Source organism: Pongo abelii, chromosome 13 (assembly GCF_028885655.2).
Source record: "Pongo abelii isolate AG06213 chromosome 13, NHGRI_mPonAbe1-v2.0_pri, whole genome shotgun sequence".
Taxonomy (NCBI): domain Eukaryota; kingdom Metazoa; phylum Chordata; class Mammalia; order Primates; family Hominidae; genus Pongo; species Pongo abelii.
Genome location: NC_071998.2, coordinates 44,084,626 through 44,100,236, shown reverse-complemented (window position 1 = coordinate 44,100,236; position 15,611 = coordinate 44,084,626). Strand labels below are relative to the sequence as shown.

General features: G+C 35.5%; 1 protein-coding gene across 14 annotated transcripts in view; it reads right to left on the bottom strand.

Annotated features, from left to right (window-relative positions):
- NFIB (nuclear factor I B) overlaps nucleotides 1–15,611 on the bottom strand; it is a 245,679-nt gene that overhangs the window by 28,095 nt on the left and 201,973 nt on the right. For 6 of the 14 annotated variants that reach the window (XM_054519872.2, XM_054519875.2, XM_054519874.2 and 3 more), the window contains exon 8: nucleotides 10,749–10,933. In XM_054519872.2, the coding sequence (XP_054375847.1) occupies nucleotides 10,749–10,933 (185 nt within the window). Of the gene's footprint in view, nucleotides 1–3,302; nucleotides 3,386–6,478; nucleotides 6,645–10,748; nucleotides 10,934–15,611 lie in introns of all 14 variants that reach the window. The other 8 variants (XM_054519869.2, XM_009244444.4, XM_009244446.4 and 5 more) reach the window with 3 other exon arrangements.

Here is a 15,611-nt window from a genome sequence, read left to right as displayed (position 1 = left end):
AGTCTAAAGTCAAATACTGATCAGCTGGTATGTGCTGACTATTATGACTGATTAGAGAGGATTATTTTTAATGGCAGATTATCAACTGGTTTACATGAACCTTTTTGAAATAGTCTCCAGGACTATGTGAATTTATTTTTTAGATTCAAATGAGATATATTTTCAGCGATAGGTGAACTTCCTTCCAGTCAGAATAAACTAGTATTCCCAAGCAGTTAGCAACCAATGTCATCAGCAATAATTATTATAAAAAGGAACACAAAGATGTATAATTACTAATAACAACTGTCTGTGTACCAAGTAAATGATATGAAAGTGTATACTTTGAGTATTCAGATTTGACACTATGAATGTATTACTCTTACAGGTGAAATACAGGGTTCATTTTAACATTACAAAGCTTTTCATCTTAATTTGATAATGCTAGTAAGCTTATGTATTAGAAAATGACCATATTGGAAACTCCACTGTAGTATCATCTTGTGGAAAGATTATTTATAAAATAGTCGAAATTACACAACCACTTTAAATTTATCATTAACTCTAATTTATGTAGGCTGTATTAAAGTTCTTTTCTAAGAAAAACAACACTCAAAACTACACATCAGTACTTTTCATAACCTAAAAGAATAAATCTTTATAAAGCAGCCACCATGAGCTGAAGAATGTACCTGGTGACGATATTTATTCTTAAAGGGTCATGTATATTAAAGGCTATAGGGAATGTTTAAAAGAACCCTCTCAGACTAAAGCACTGCCTTTCTAATTTTGAATTTCTCCTAGCTAATATAACATGATTGATTACCTTTATTTCATGTACCCCTTGATTTTCCTTTTCATTCATCATTGAGTGCTTTAAACCAAATGCATTTAGAAACTGCCTCTAGAAGAGTGGTCTCTTTTAAATCTTTGTAAAGTAATGAAAGGACACAGTAAATCAATCTCATTTCTACTGAAGGAAAGAATAATCTTTACTCTACTGAAGTCATTTAAACTATTTCTGTCTCTCTATTCCTGGATAGTACACATAAAATTTCTATAATTCTTTTAAAATTTGAAAGGCTAAAATGAATAGGCTTTTGACTCTAGCCTTAGTTTACTAATATACATCTATAGAATGATATGCATTTATTTACAGGTATTTCTGCATGCCTCAAAACTGGAGTTCATTATAAAATAAAGCATATATGGGCTTCCTCAAATTAAAAAGTAGCACTAACTCTTTCATTACATAGAGGACAAATTATCTGTCTGCATGGTATTTAACATTTTCAGCTATAAAGAACATTTTTTTGCTTCCAAAGATTAATATATATCATGTATTCCATAAGTATTAACCATAGGTGACTGAACAAAATGTATTCATATTGTAAGTGGTCTTGATTCAATGTTGTCCACTTAAATAAGTGGCTGTCTTCTTTGATTTTAAAATAGTTTATAGTTCTAGAACTCATAGTTTTTAAAATATATCATGTGCCAGAATGCTATCTACATTAAAATTCATATTTTCATGATGCTTGCTAAGTTTCCTTGATATATTTTTAGATATGTGAAAGGAGAAGTAACTCTTATATTAATGCACTTTAGTAATCATAATTACATGAGGCTTCAACATTTATCATAAGGGATAAGAAAATTAAAGCTTCCATAGGTCAGGGTAGTGGAAGAGGAAGGCTGCCTCCAAATACATGGAATTCGTTAGAGTATTCTAACTAGCATTTGGGGCTAAAGGTTTAAATAATGGAGGCACGTTTTATGCATTAAAAATTAACTGGAAATTAGAGATGTGTCATAAAGAATAATGCAAATCCCATGAGAAAAATATTCCTGAGAATATGTGTAATGATTTTTAAAAGAACAAGTTTCTAAACCTATACATCCTGCATGTCTTTTAAAAAACACAATGGACACACACATTTGTCAAATAGAACCATATTCTAGTAATTATAACTCATTTCATATTATAACAATTTTAGAGGTGAAAAAAAAGCAACATTCCAGAGAATTATGTTGAGAAGCCAATGGCTGGCAAAACCACTAATTATTATTTGGTATTTTCATAACTGTGTACAGATGTTTTCAGTTAGTTCTCACTCTTTTGGTTTGTTTTGTTTTGCTTTTTTTAAACCTGGCAAAACATCAAGTATCCTGAATAAGCTATCATCTTTATGATTTTCTCTGAGCTCTGCATGTGGTGACCTTTAATATGCAGTCTGCCCCCTTGGGCTGCAACTGGAAAGGACTTGAGAACTCCACACCAAGCACAGTTGAGGTGGGCCACAACACGGGTATGTGAGGTGAACAGATCAAGAATGAAGTAAGTGGGCAAAAGTATCTTACTACCTATACAAAAACTCATATATATGCACAGGCAATTTATAAATAAAGAGCAAGTTAGTTAACACCAGCTCTTTATTATTTATTATAGCCTAATTTTCCCCTATGTAATATTTTGCATACTGTTAATTTCAAACTGCTCTGCTATTAAAACTTGAGAGCAGCAAACATATGCATGATAAAATATATTTAAATTTGGAACTGTTTAGAACTATTTCTCTTATCCTGTAACTAGAATCGTGGGATTTCTACATTGGTATGGTCCATGCTTTTGACTGTGGCTGATCTGTTTATAAGCCACCATTAATCCTGGCTGTATATTTTCACAGTTTGGGTAAACACTTCATTTGCATTAAATTTACAGCATTAATGAGATGTGAAATTTAAAATGCTACTAGAAACATAAATGATGTAAGAAAGCAGAACCAAAAAAAAGTGTTTTATCACATCTGAAATCAGTAAACCAATTTAAAGCTATTAAAATAGGAATGAAGTGTCGCCTGAGATTTTAACTTCATAACTCATCATCTTGGACTAAAATACAAATGTGAGGAGCAGAACATCTGGAAAATATGAAATCACTCAAAAACTCGAATTATATACTGCTTCTATTCTAGTTGGCTTTTAAAACAGTTTGCAGTTTTTGTCTTTGAAAGCTGTAGTCTGTAAGTTCACAATAGCCAATGAGACTGAGAAAAAAACACTTTGGCTGAAACACTATTACTCATGGATGTTATCAATATATGCTACAGAGATGGAAAAGGTCATGAGCCAATTTGAGAAACTCTACTCAAAGAGGTGAGAAACAAAGGATCAATGAGAAAAAACTCTGGGAAATGAAATGATCAGTTTTGGTCTCAGAAGCCCCGGGAGCCCCCTTCTGAGTCCGGATCTGAGAGGCAACATGGAGAAGCACGGAAGCGAAAGCATGGCTACACCGTCACACCTGGGTGAAACTTGCCCACCTGTTGCTGATGTAGGAAGGATGGGTCTCTTGGGCTTAGTCCCACATATCGATTGGCTTGAGATGTGCCTGAGGCTGTGTAGGCTGATTAAGGAAGAACAAAAACAAAGATAAAAATTGTGAACTATCAGAACGAACACCCTGTCATGTATAAGAAACCCAGAGAAGTGGGATTTGCAACCAAAAAAAAAAGTGTCTTCATTTCTCTTCTCTTTTGTCTGAGTAAATACCAAGTGATAGAAAAGAAATAATAATTGCCTTCAAATCAACTAGTTTATTCCCCCTAAAAAATCTATCCAGTAAAGCAGATCTCATACTTCAGTGTGGGTGTCTCACACTTACATGCTCTAGTAACTGTCCTGTGGAGGTACTAAGGATTGGATAAATAGAAGGGCCCTGTTCCCAGATGTACTTTTTCACCAGATAGTAGTTGTCTAATATGAAATAATCAATGATGGTATATGATTCTAAATGTAAAGCAGACTGAAAGTCCGCCAGGAAAAAGTGACAGCTTTTAATGATGGAATTTAAGCAGATGTGCTTAATGATATGGGATGGAAAATGTCTTTCTTAAAAGTCTTGCTAAAAAGGAAATCAAATCTTACTATCATGAAGGAGGAGCCTATATCATGTAGAATGAATCAGCTCGGTATTTTACCTGTGAAAATGGCCTCAAGTCTGATAGGAATGTTTTTGAAAAAAACACTTCCCATAAGCACACATACAAAAATCAATTTCTTATAACTGATCCAGGAAGGAAGCTGATGCACCTTTAAATAGTTGGCCACTAGGTAGTAAGTATATGTGGTGACTATTCCTTACATTGTTATAGTCTCATTTGCAAGTACTTTTTGTACAATTGCTTTTTGTTTTTTGGTATAGAGTAAATTTTTCACACACACACACAAAAATGAATAGGGAGCTACTCCTAAAGACTTTTGTTACTTTTCACAAGGAAAGGAGTAAGGTATCTTCCCAGAACTAGGCAATCCCACTGCTCCATATTACCATATATTACCTTTATTGTTCTGAAGAAAGCTACACTGTTTGGTTTAAAACCACCAGATTAATGAGGAATCCAGGCTTCATTTTAAATGAACTGGCTTTCTAAAACCAATATATTAATTCTGCCTTGTTCACTTAAAGGACTGCAGAATTTGATCTGTGGAAGCTTTTTTAGGTCAACTTTTTAAAAACAGTGAAGATGCTCACAATTCATATTTTAATTGCTCCTGAATAAGGGGACATGCAAGGCAGCCATCAGCAACCAATGACCCCTACTCAATCTCCAAGCCTCTGGAATTCACCACACCTCACAGACAGCCGGAGAGGAGCCTCACCCTTACAGAAGAGCACCAAATCTATGCTGCTTTTTCTTTTCAACTATGAGAAAGAGCTTTCCTTGGCTTCTGTGTTTTCTTTGACCATGGTACTATATCAATTCAACGACCAGTTTTTTATTACTGGTGGTGCCTAGGAAGCTGAAGCTACAAGCTTGTTTATAGGAAAGAAAAACTACTCACTATGTTTCTTTTATGTAGGAGTGGAAAATGGACTGATGCAGCCATCTTTATACAACCAAGATATTCCTTTTGAATATTTTGTAATTTTACTAGTCAAATCAGATCCCTTTTTGAACAACCTGTATGTAAGTATAAAAACAATTCATTAACAAACAGGCTGAGGGTACTCCCATAAGTGAGCTGTGATCATTTGGGTCTGATCCTCTCCTGAATCTCTTCTATTAATAACACCATTAAGAGTTGGCATCAGAGTTTCTAGAACTTGGTTTTGACCATTTATCCTGTGATAATCTTTCAACTACTCAAAAAAAATCTTTGTTTTCTATGTGCCTTTACTTAAATTGCTGACATTGTTTGCTCAAAGATGTCAAGACATCCACTTTTAAAATGAGTACTTAGTGTTTTGGTGACTGTAATGCACATAGCAAACCTTTAGAACAAAATAATTTTTAGTTTTTCCTGAGTAGGTCACATCCATCTGTGCATTCCGGGAAGTATTCTAAGCATTAAGAATTACTGATGGGTATTACAAACCTATAGGAACTTATTAATTTACGGGGCTCGTGAATTTTGAGGAAGAAATGCTGAATTCACTGTACAAAGTATTGTCCATTTTTCTTACGGGGTTCCTTCCTAGTCTTTCAGAAACCATAAAAAAAAAAGAGCATCTTTCCAATGGCTGAGAAAGAACAAGCGGTGCATGCCTCTGATTGTCTCTGATTCACATGGAAATTTCAAGATCATGGGGATTTTCTTGCTCTAAGAAAGAAAAATAAAAGGTTTGAATTTAAGATATCTGTATAATTGGTGAGGTGCATGCTAATTCCACCAATTCGATAGCTTTATCCATTCTACTTCACCAATTTGTACATTCCAGCTCCAGTACTAAGAAGCTGACAGTTGGGTGAAACCACCTCAGAATTAATTTCTTCTATACTTCTGAGAATTTTACATGAAAAAACAAAGGAATGATGTGGCTTATCGGTATGTGTTAGGAAGGTTCACTGGCTAAATCTCTGACATTTAAATGTTATGACCACACTAAAAAGCACAGTATTTGATGTACCATGATAGGCAAAATAATCAAAACGTTTTTAGAAAAAGCTTGCAGATAATGAAAGTACAGGTAGCTTACATGTACCTAATACTAAGTTTTGAAATGTCCTCATCTGTTCCCAATCTTAAGTGACTGTTTTTAACAATGACATAACCTACAATGATGTAAACATGCAATTACCTTACAGAGGCACTGATTCCATCTGCTTTGTGAAGGGGCTTGATTTCTATAGGAATGCTCCAATAAGTACCAATTACCTAATCTCTCTTTGGGTGATATGAAAACTTTGTATTCTGCGTTATGTTACTCAGTGCAATTTCAATGTATACCTTGAACAAGCAGGCATGACTTATTATTTTTGTTATAGCTGTTAACTTAAACAAATGAGCTTCTCCCTTTTCAAATATGATTCACTGACTGGAATTTGACAAGAGAGAGCCTGTGATAGCAGGGCCACATCCATGCCTGCTAGCTCCACTTAAATGAGAAATCTCCATCTGGTCGGGTAGCTGGAAAAATTGCCGTGTTTTCCACCTTGGATCAGATATCCAATGGTGCCTTTGATGGACATTTCTCATTTCCTACAGAAATACTTACTGGTTGCTGTAGGTGAAGCTGCCTCACCTTCAGTGGATGTAGTGATGGGTTTAGTATCTGTCATGCTCAGGGTCACAGGTCGCACTGCACTGGGATGGGGAGAGGGTGCCAAGACAGGAGTGAAATGGCCAGGCACTTTCCCTACTACTTGACCACTGCTGTTAGGCTACAAAACAAAAACAGAATGCCGGGTGAAGCAATCCAAAAGGCAGTCATCTTGTCCAACAAGTCCACTCAGCACACACGACTGCGTGGATCCAGCACACTGCGCATAGGCGCCACACAGGCCCTCTCGAGTCGGAGTTGGAGAGGCCAGTCAATGGTTGGTAGTAATAAGGAGCAGCAGCATTTCAAAGAAGGTTTTCATCTTCAAAGCACGTCATGGTATAGGTTAATTCCTCTTTACAGCACCCTGAGAGCCAGGTAGACTTGATCCTTTCATGTAGTAGGCCAAGAAACTCAAGTGCAGACTTAAATGCTTAGCCCAAAGGCTAAAATGGAATTCCTTACTGAACTAGCTAGAGTTGGAACCCAATGCTTCCTTATTCTCTGCTCTTCATTTTCTATAATGAGTCAGTTTGGCTTTTAGAACACAATTTTCACCTACATGATGATATCACTGAAACAAAGGACACAAAAATATCTAGGAGATCAAACACAACGAATTCTGGAATTTTCATCATTTACAGTCAAGAGCCGTTCTCCTGCATACAAAACTCTAGCTCTCTTACACACAGGTGTGCTGAGATGCACACATTAGGCAATTTAGATTCCGAGATCTACGGTCAACTTTTGATGATTTACTAATACAAGAAGATAGAATGAGATGTAAAGCATCTAAAATTTCAGAGGTCATACAATGATATAAAATGCTGAGCTACGTTTGTCCTTACACCTACAAATAAAAGATTTCCAAAGTAAATTAAATGTATGGAGGGGAAGCAGAGGACAAGCAAATGAGCATTGTTATTTGAGTTACTCTTACATCCATGGTGGTGCATGGAGAGTTACACAAAACATTCATTGTTGACATTTGTGGGAATTAACTGAGAAAACCCTCTGGGCAATGATAGAAAAGATATTATTATCTGAGTTTTAGCCCCTGGGTACAAAAATAGTTTCCGTGGTAGGAAACAAAATCCTAAGGATACACTCTTTGAAGAAATAGTGGAATATATTTTTCTAGACTGAGAATGTTATTTTTGATTATACCCATGTTGGAATTCTCCACTGCATGGTGTTCATCACAGTTTGCTGGAAGGCTATTCTTGACAAGTACATAGTCTTTATAATCTGAACTGTTAAAGGCAAAAAAAAATAATGAAGCAGAGTATTTTTCTAAATATCTGCACATAAATTACAAGTAGACATTTATTTAGAGAAAAAGATGAACAGCTAATAACACTTAAATATTGTGACTTAGAGACATGAACTAAGTCTTCGGTTAGGCTCCTCAGAGGCCACATTTATTCTATAAAGAAAATGGACTTCCTGAATATCCTGATTATTCATCACGGGTAATTTTAAGTATTTAACTTGATGTCAGGAAAATTGACCAGAGTTTTCCAATATGGAAACCTATGGGAGAGTTACATCTTTAAACTAATTTTATTCAAAATATTCCATTGAATAGCATGACTGTCTCACTATAATTGGTGCAGCAGTAATGCAATTAATCTCAAAATTGCTGTGGGGAGGAAAAGGCATCTCAGTTGCTTATCTTAAAAATCAAAATCAGTGCAGTGCTGGAGAATACTGAGAAGCAACAGCTGACTAGAAGTGAATGGTGAAGGAGTACTGATTTTTTTCCATTTCTAAAGCTAAAATGGTAAATACCAAGAATTCTATTTTGAAATGCAAATTAATTGGTTTTGAGTTGGAGTTAAAAATCAAAGCAGATACACTGTTCCTTAAAAAAAAAAATCTGCAGTTAACTATAAAGACCCATTTTTCCTTTCAAAGGGAAAAAGTAGTTTGTTTCTACAGCAGACCATCCATTTCTGGTTATCTGAACATTGGAAATAAATGCTTTAAACATCTTAAGAAAGAAGACAGGTCTCATTTTGTCACTGGTGGTACATTCAATGGTAAAAATGTTTCTACATACAGTGTTCACCAAAACAGTTTGAAAGTACCTACCTGGAACAAAATGTCTGGAGCAGAATGACAATAATTTCAAGGAAATGCTGCCACCAAATATATTATCTTACCCAGACCATTCTACAAGCTTCACCTACTGGAATTGAACAACATGAACTAGTAGACACTTCTCTCATTTGAAAAGAATAAAGGTGACAAAGAAAGAATTCCCAAGCCAATGCAGACAACTTTCCTAAAACTCAGGGTCAGAAGAATTGAGGGCTATTTTCTCCTCAGTTTTCTACTGGTTCAAACAGATGAAGCTACACTAAAAATTTCTATCTTTTAAGGCTGTTAATAGATGAACTTTCATACTGTAGATAGAAAAGAGAGATGTCTTGTCTGAAGGTGAAGCTAACAGCACTAGGAAAGGATTATTCTACTTTACACATGGTTCCTATTACACAAAATCCTGCGAGTTTTTTTGTTGCTAGTTTTTCTTTTGTTTTGTTTTTTTTCTTTTTGAGATGAGAGTAATATCCTTCTCTTAGAAGGTGATATGTATCTTCAAAAGGTGAAGAAAAACTGAGAACAATATAGGCAGATTATCACCTAATATGCCCTCTTAACTTATAAAGAAATTGAAATATACGTAAAACAAGCACTGAATAATTAAAGAAACGTGTAACACTAAGGGCCTGATTTTAATTTGCATAATTTTTCCCCTAACAGTGCCTAATTAAGACATCAGTTAAAAAAAAAAAATCCAATGGAACTCTAAGATTTTCCACACTGAATTAACGTTAAGGACTTTTAATGGATGTCTTAATTAGACTTTGTTATTCATGGAAATTCTACACAAATTAAAATCAGACCTTGTGTGCACTGTTCCCAGCTGAGTCTAGCAAAATGCTCTATGGAACTGAGACTTCTGAATCCATGCGCTGACAACAAATTTTATTTCTAAATGATATACTAAGATCCCACTCTTACTTAGCTGTCTTTAGTACTTCAGTCATGAGAAGTGCTACAACATTTTAACATTTTCTTCTAAAATACGAATAATAATTTTAACTTCAAATTCAAAATTCAATATTGAGTTTAATATCTTAGTCAGTCAAACTAAAAGTAGTGATAACTTTTTAAGTAACCCAAAGGGTCCTGGATACGTTGTTATTCTAAATTAAAAGTTCAGAAAGGACCATTTTGTTTCATTTTAACAAATTAAGACCAAAGGGATTTTTTTCTCACCTTTCTTTGCTAATTATAAATCGATAGACACACACTATTTACTAGCATTTCAGGACGTGTTCCACAGTAGTAATGACAGAATGTTTGTGAAAATTCTCCAAAATATTAAAAGGTATAATGAGTGGACAGGAGTCTTAGAGGTAAAGCAGCAAAGCTAAATACCAGATCCTAATATCAAAATTACATTACATGTTTTAGATATTACAATTATTGATAGCCCCAGGTTTGGCACAAAGACTGTCTACTTGATTGTGGAAAATGCTCATATACCAAATTCCTATGAAGTAACCTCTCGGTAGAAGAAACCACATGTCTAGGGGAGTGAGAAATGCTCATGAGTCACTACACTTACAAAATGCATCCCCAAACCGCTGCACAATCTTTCCAAAAAAAAGAAAGAAAGAAAGACGCTTCTAGTAATGTCACTCATTATTAAATGTAAGTCATGTCTCTGCAAAGAATATTCAAGTAGTCATCAAACACTGAGAATGTTTACATTACCAAAGCTTATTTTAATACCTAATAGTTGGTCTATAAATACAACTGTAAGTTCTTTTGTGTGTGTTTATTTTAGCACATACCTTACTCCTGCCTGAAATAAGCACATTGTCTCTGTGTCAAACCAGGTATTTAAGAGGTGTGAACTCCAGCCCAGAGCTTTCCTGTCAATGTACTTTCTGCATAAACTTTCCCTTCAGTCAATGAAAATCCAAAAACATTAAACCATCTTCACAAATGTACCCTTTGGGGCAACACACTTCCTACCTGTCATTCAGCCACCTTTAAATAAAAACTTATTGAGTCACCAAGCAACTTCCTGAAGATGGATTTCAAGGCTTGACGTTCTGCCAGACACACTGTCTGACTAACCTTTGTGTCTCAGAATTAGACCTGTCCCATCTCCCTTAGGTGCTAATCTTATTTTCTCTCTTATTTTTACCTGGCTGGTTTGTGGACTGGATGGGTCATAAGAAGGTACATAGTTCTTCAGAGTATCCTGAGGATTCAGGTGGGGAGGATATCTGATTGTTGGATGAGAAAAGTAGCTCGATGGGGCTGGAGGAAGGATAGCTTGTGTTGGAAATGGCAACGGTGAAGGTGGAGGTGGAGTTCGAGTTGAGATGACTGCAGAAGACAGAAAAGGAAAGATTGACTCGTCAGCGGGTTACATTATTGCTCCATTCTGATCCTGAAGAATGCTGTGAAACTACAAAACTGGTAACCATTCATTTTTTGTCTCCGTGATTTAACCAAGCTCTCCTAAAACAACAGTTACTTTTTCATTTTTATTCTCAACACCAGTACTGCTAACTACACAGAGACAAAACATCACTCTAGAAAATTAACAATCTTACTTCCTAGCTCCGTGAGTGGTTACAAAATAAGTTTCTCTTTTATAGGTTATGTCAATAGTTGATAAAACACTTCTTTGAGCAAAGTTATATCCCATTGAAAACATATTCTTTGATTATAAAACCTTTAGGCCAGGTGCAGTAGCTCACACCTGTAATCCCAGCACTTTGGGCAGCCGAGGTGGGTGGATCACCTGAGGTCAGGAGTTCGAGACCAGCCTGGCTAACATGGTAAAACCCCATCTCTACTAAAAATACAAAAAATTAGCTGAGTGTGGTGATGGGCACCTGTAATCCCAGCTACTTGGGAGCTTAAGGCAGGAGAATCACTTGAGTCCAGGAGACGGAGGTTGCAGTGAGCCGAGATGGCACCATTGTACTCCAACCTGGTGACAGAACAAGACCCCATCTCAAACAAACAAACAAAAAACACTTCGTCTCATAAGTCCAGAGCAAGTCACAGCATTAAGTAGAGGGCAAAAGACCCAAAAATTTTCTACCAAAATTATAAACAAAAGTGAAATTCAATTTCAAATAAAACATTTCCCCTATACATCCTACCTGGCAATTGTTTAGAAGGAAAGACAATAACTAATACAACATCATCTCATGTCATTTATAATTGTCTGGTCATAGTATAAATGCTTATGAACATTGGAACATAGAGCTAGAAACTCTCCTAATGAAAATGTTTCTTTCAAAACCAAAAGAGCTCTATTCTGCAACTATTTTTCTTTCTACTTTAACTTTTACTATATGTAGTTTAAAAGATATTGTTAATATAAAACCAAGAATAAAACACACAGCAATGAAAATTTAAACTTTCATATAGGTAAGTACATTACTTTACCCATAAATCACATATTTTATAATTTTATAAAGGGAAATACTATATAAAACACATGCAATGTGGACAATGTTCAATTTTACTATAACTTTTCAACATTAGTATTCTTATAATTTATTGTTCAGTTTTTGAAATATAAATCTTACGTTTGAAAGATGGAGAAAGAGTGTAATCGTATGATCATTATCTCTATGTTGAGAGAAATAATCATAGAAATACAAATTAAAACTACCAACAAATATATGTAGAAGTGAAAAGTAAATGTCTTTCTATTTTAATATTTCCCAATTCAAATAATAGGAAATTATAAATGATAAATGTCTGTTTTATGAGATAACTTAAAGAACATGAAAAAAATAAATTCTAGCTATAACCTATAAAGGGAAGTCACCTGGAATGATTTATCTCCAACTTTGAAACTATGTGGGTGGGGGGGGACCTGTTTATGGGATGTATTGCTTACCTCTCCCAAAAAAAACTTTTTCATAAGATACAAGAAATTAAGAATGTATAGAATAGAAGAAACATAAATTCAATTTTATAGTCACAACTTTGTTCTCTGAACGTCCAGAGCACTGTTTCTGAAATTCTCTGTATTGTTCTTACAATGCAGATCCCTTGGTCTACACACAGACCTAGGGGATCAGGACCTCTAGGAGTAAGGCACCAAAATGTATATTTTAAATAAGTATCCATGTAATCTTTCTACATACTGAAGTTTGAGCATCCTTCATCAAATGTATGCATTTCAGAGAACAAATGCGTATTTCTTAGAACAAAACTCTTTACTGAGGTATTACTTTATTTAAGAAGTATACCCATTTGAAAGTATCACTTAAGGAAATACAAACATCTAAGAAAAACTGGGCATCTTTTACTTAGTGTGTAAGTGCTCTTAATCTCAGCTCATTTTAACCATGATTTTTGCTCACATCTGTACACAAACCCTGGAAAGATATATACATAGTTCCATCTTGGGTCCTTTAGGTTTTGAGATTAATTTGGCCTTAATAGTTCTGGAGGAGATCTCTTTTCAAGTGAAATTGCAGAAATCAAATCCGAACTCAAATCTATAGGCAACCTGGCACTGTGCTTGCATGAGCTGTAGGTGGCCTGATACCACTGGGTAAAATGTTGTATTTCAAACTGAGAGTAAAAATGACTACCTTTTCCATAAAAGCCATTCTAGTCCTTTAAAAATAAGAAAAGCAGGCCAGGCATGGTGGCTCACGGCTGTAATCCCAGCACTGTGGGAGGTCGGGGTGGGTGGAGTGGATCACTTGAGGTCAGAAGTTCGAGATCAGCCTGGCCAACATGGTGAAACCCCATCTCTACTAAAAAAATACAAAAATTAGCTGGGCGGGGTGGTAAGTGCCTGTAATCCCAGTTACTCGGGAGGCTGAGGCAGGAGAATTGCTTGAACCTGGGAGGCAGAGGTTGCAGTGAGCCAAGATCATACCACTACACTCCAGCCTGGAGTAAGACCCTGTCTCAAAAAAAAAAAAAAAAGAAAAGAAAAATAAAAAAAAGAAAATAAGAAAAGTAAAATACAAGACAAAAAAAAAGTTTTCCTTTATTATGAAAGAATACATACACATGTATGTGTATTCTTGCATACATTATTGCAAAGATGTATATTTTTGCAATATACATCTTATTTTCTTCTTTGCAATATACATCTTATTGTCTTCTTTCCTTCAGTCTTGCTCCTTCCAACACATCCTTTATAGTGCTATGTGAATGACTTTTTAAAAATACCATTATAATCATATAACTTCTCCGCTAAAAATATTTCAGTGGCTTCCTACTGCTTCCAGAATAAAATCCCAACAGGTTTTTCAGTACACACAACCTCAGGTACTCTGAGACCGAGTCCTGGATCACTTCTTTGGCTTCATCTCTGGCCAGACGAAGAGATTTGTGGATCCTTGGCTATATGGCAGTTCCCTGCTGCAATGGCCTCTAATGCACTGATACATGCTGTTGCCTCTGCCTCCTTTGCCCCTTTGCCTGCCAGTTTGCCCCTTTTCTTCCTAGTTTGCCTCTCTGCCTCCCAGTTTGCCCCTCTTCCTCCTAGTTTGCCCCTCTGCCTCCCAGTTTGCCCCTCTTCCTCCTAGTTTGCCCCTCTGTCTCCCAGTTTGCCCCTCTTCTTCCTAGTTTGTTGTTCCTTCTTGTGGTGAACTTTGCCATCACACTTTAGCTCAGAACACGTATCTTCCAGGTATCTAATCCTTCTTCAGGTTATCTAGTCATGTTCAGATTAGATGCCCAGCCAATGACGTGGCCCCACTCTCTCCCCACTATATCCTGAACTCTTTAAGGAAAGAAACGATCTTTCTGAACAAGATGCCTAACACAGGCCTTAATATACAGATACAGAACAAATATCGGGTGAAGGACCAAGGTGGAGGGCTCATCTAGGTCTCTCCTGTTTCGTTATCTAAAAATATATTGTCTACTTTTTTTCACATTAGAAATAAGAATATTTTCATCAGGTGTCGTAACAAATGGGTGATTTGACTTCTCAGTTAATTCTGTCCAAATATTCAACATTACAAACCTATGAAACAGTTACTGATTTTTTCACCTATCTCAATGGTATAGGTAATAAATGCAAAAGTTCTTATACCACATTTAAGTTGTATAGTCCTCTCTCGATTTCATAATTTTTTAATGATAGCAATAAAGGCCATGCATTTTTTTAAGTATAGCACCAACAAATATCAACATATACTTACAAACCAAAGCTAATAAGGACTTTATTTTAAAAGATGTTACATTGTTTGCATAAAGATTTAAAAACCAGATTCGATTAGTTAGAAGGATGAGGAAGTGCCTAACTATAAATTTAAACCAATAACAGTTTCACTATTAACATATTTATATATAAAACTTTTTCCACCTAAAATGCAGTCTACTCCTCTCTAGGTAAAAAGTACACAGTGTTAATTATTAGCTGTATCTCATTTTTAATTTTTGAAAGATTTGATATTAGCTGTTGGTTAAAGTACAAATGTCAAATATTGGATTCATTTTCCTACTTAAATTAAGATATCAGACACAATATCAAGTGTACTAGCCCAAAGGATTTGGGCATATAAAACAATTGTCAAAGAAAAGTACCTTTTATTCTCTGATTACTCTCAAATAGATAAATATTGATTTACATGTAGAAAATAACATCTACAGAAATAGTGCCTTACGTCTTAATGCCTTTAGAAATACTCTAAACTCAGCAACATAATTGAAATTCCATCTTTCCCTTAGTAAAATATCAGGACCAATCCTGAAGCTATAATGAAGATAGCTATGTACCCATATTTTCCACATTCTTCTGATAACAATCTTTTTGATAAAGGTAATTTTAAAATACATATTATAAATATTATTTACTTGTATGACTTTGAAAAAAAATTTTTTTTGAGATGGAGTCTCGCTCTGTCACCCAGGCTGGAGTGCAGTGGCATGATCTTGGCTTACTGCAACCTTTGCCTCCCAGGCTCAAGCGATTCTCCTGCCTCAGCCTCCTGAGTAGCTGGGATTACAGGCGCACACCACCATGCCAGGCTAATTTTTGTATTTTTAGTAGAGACGGGGTTTCACC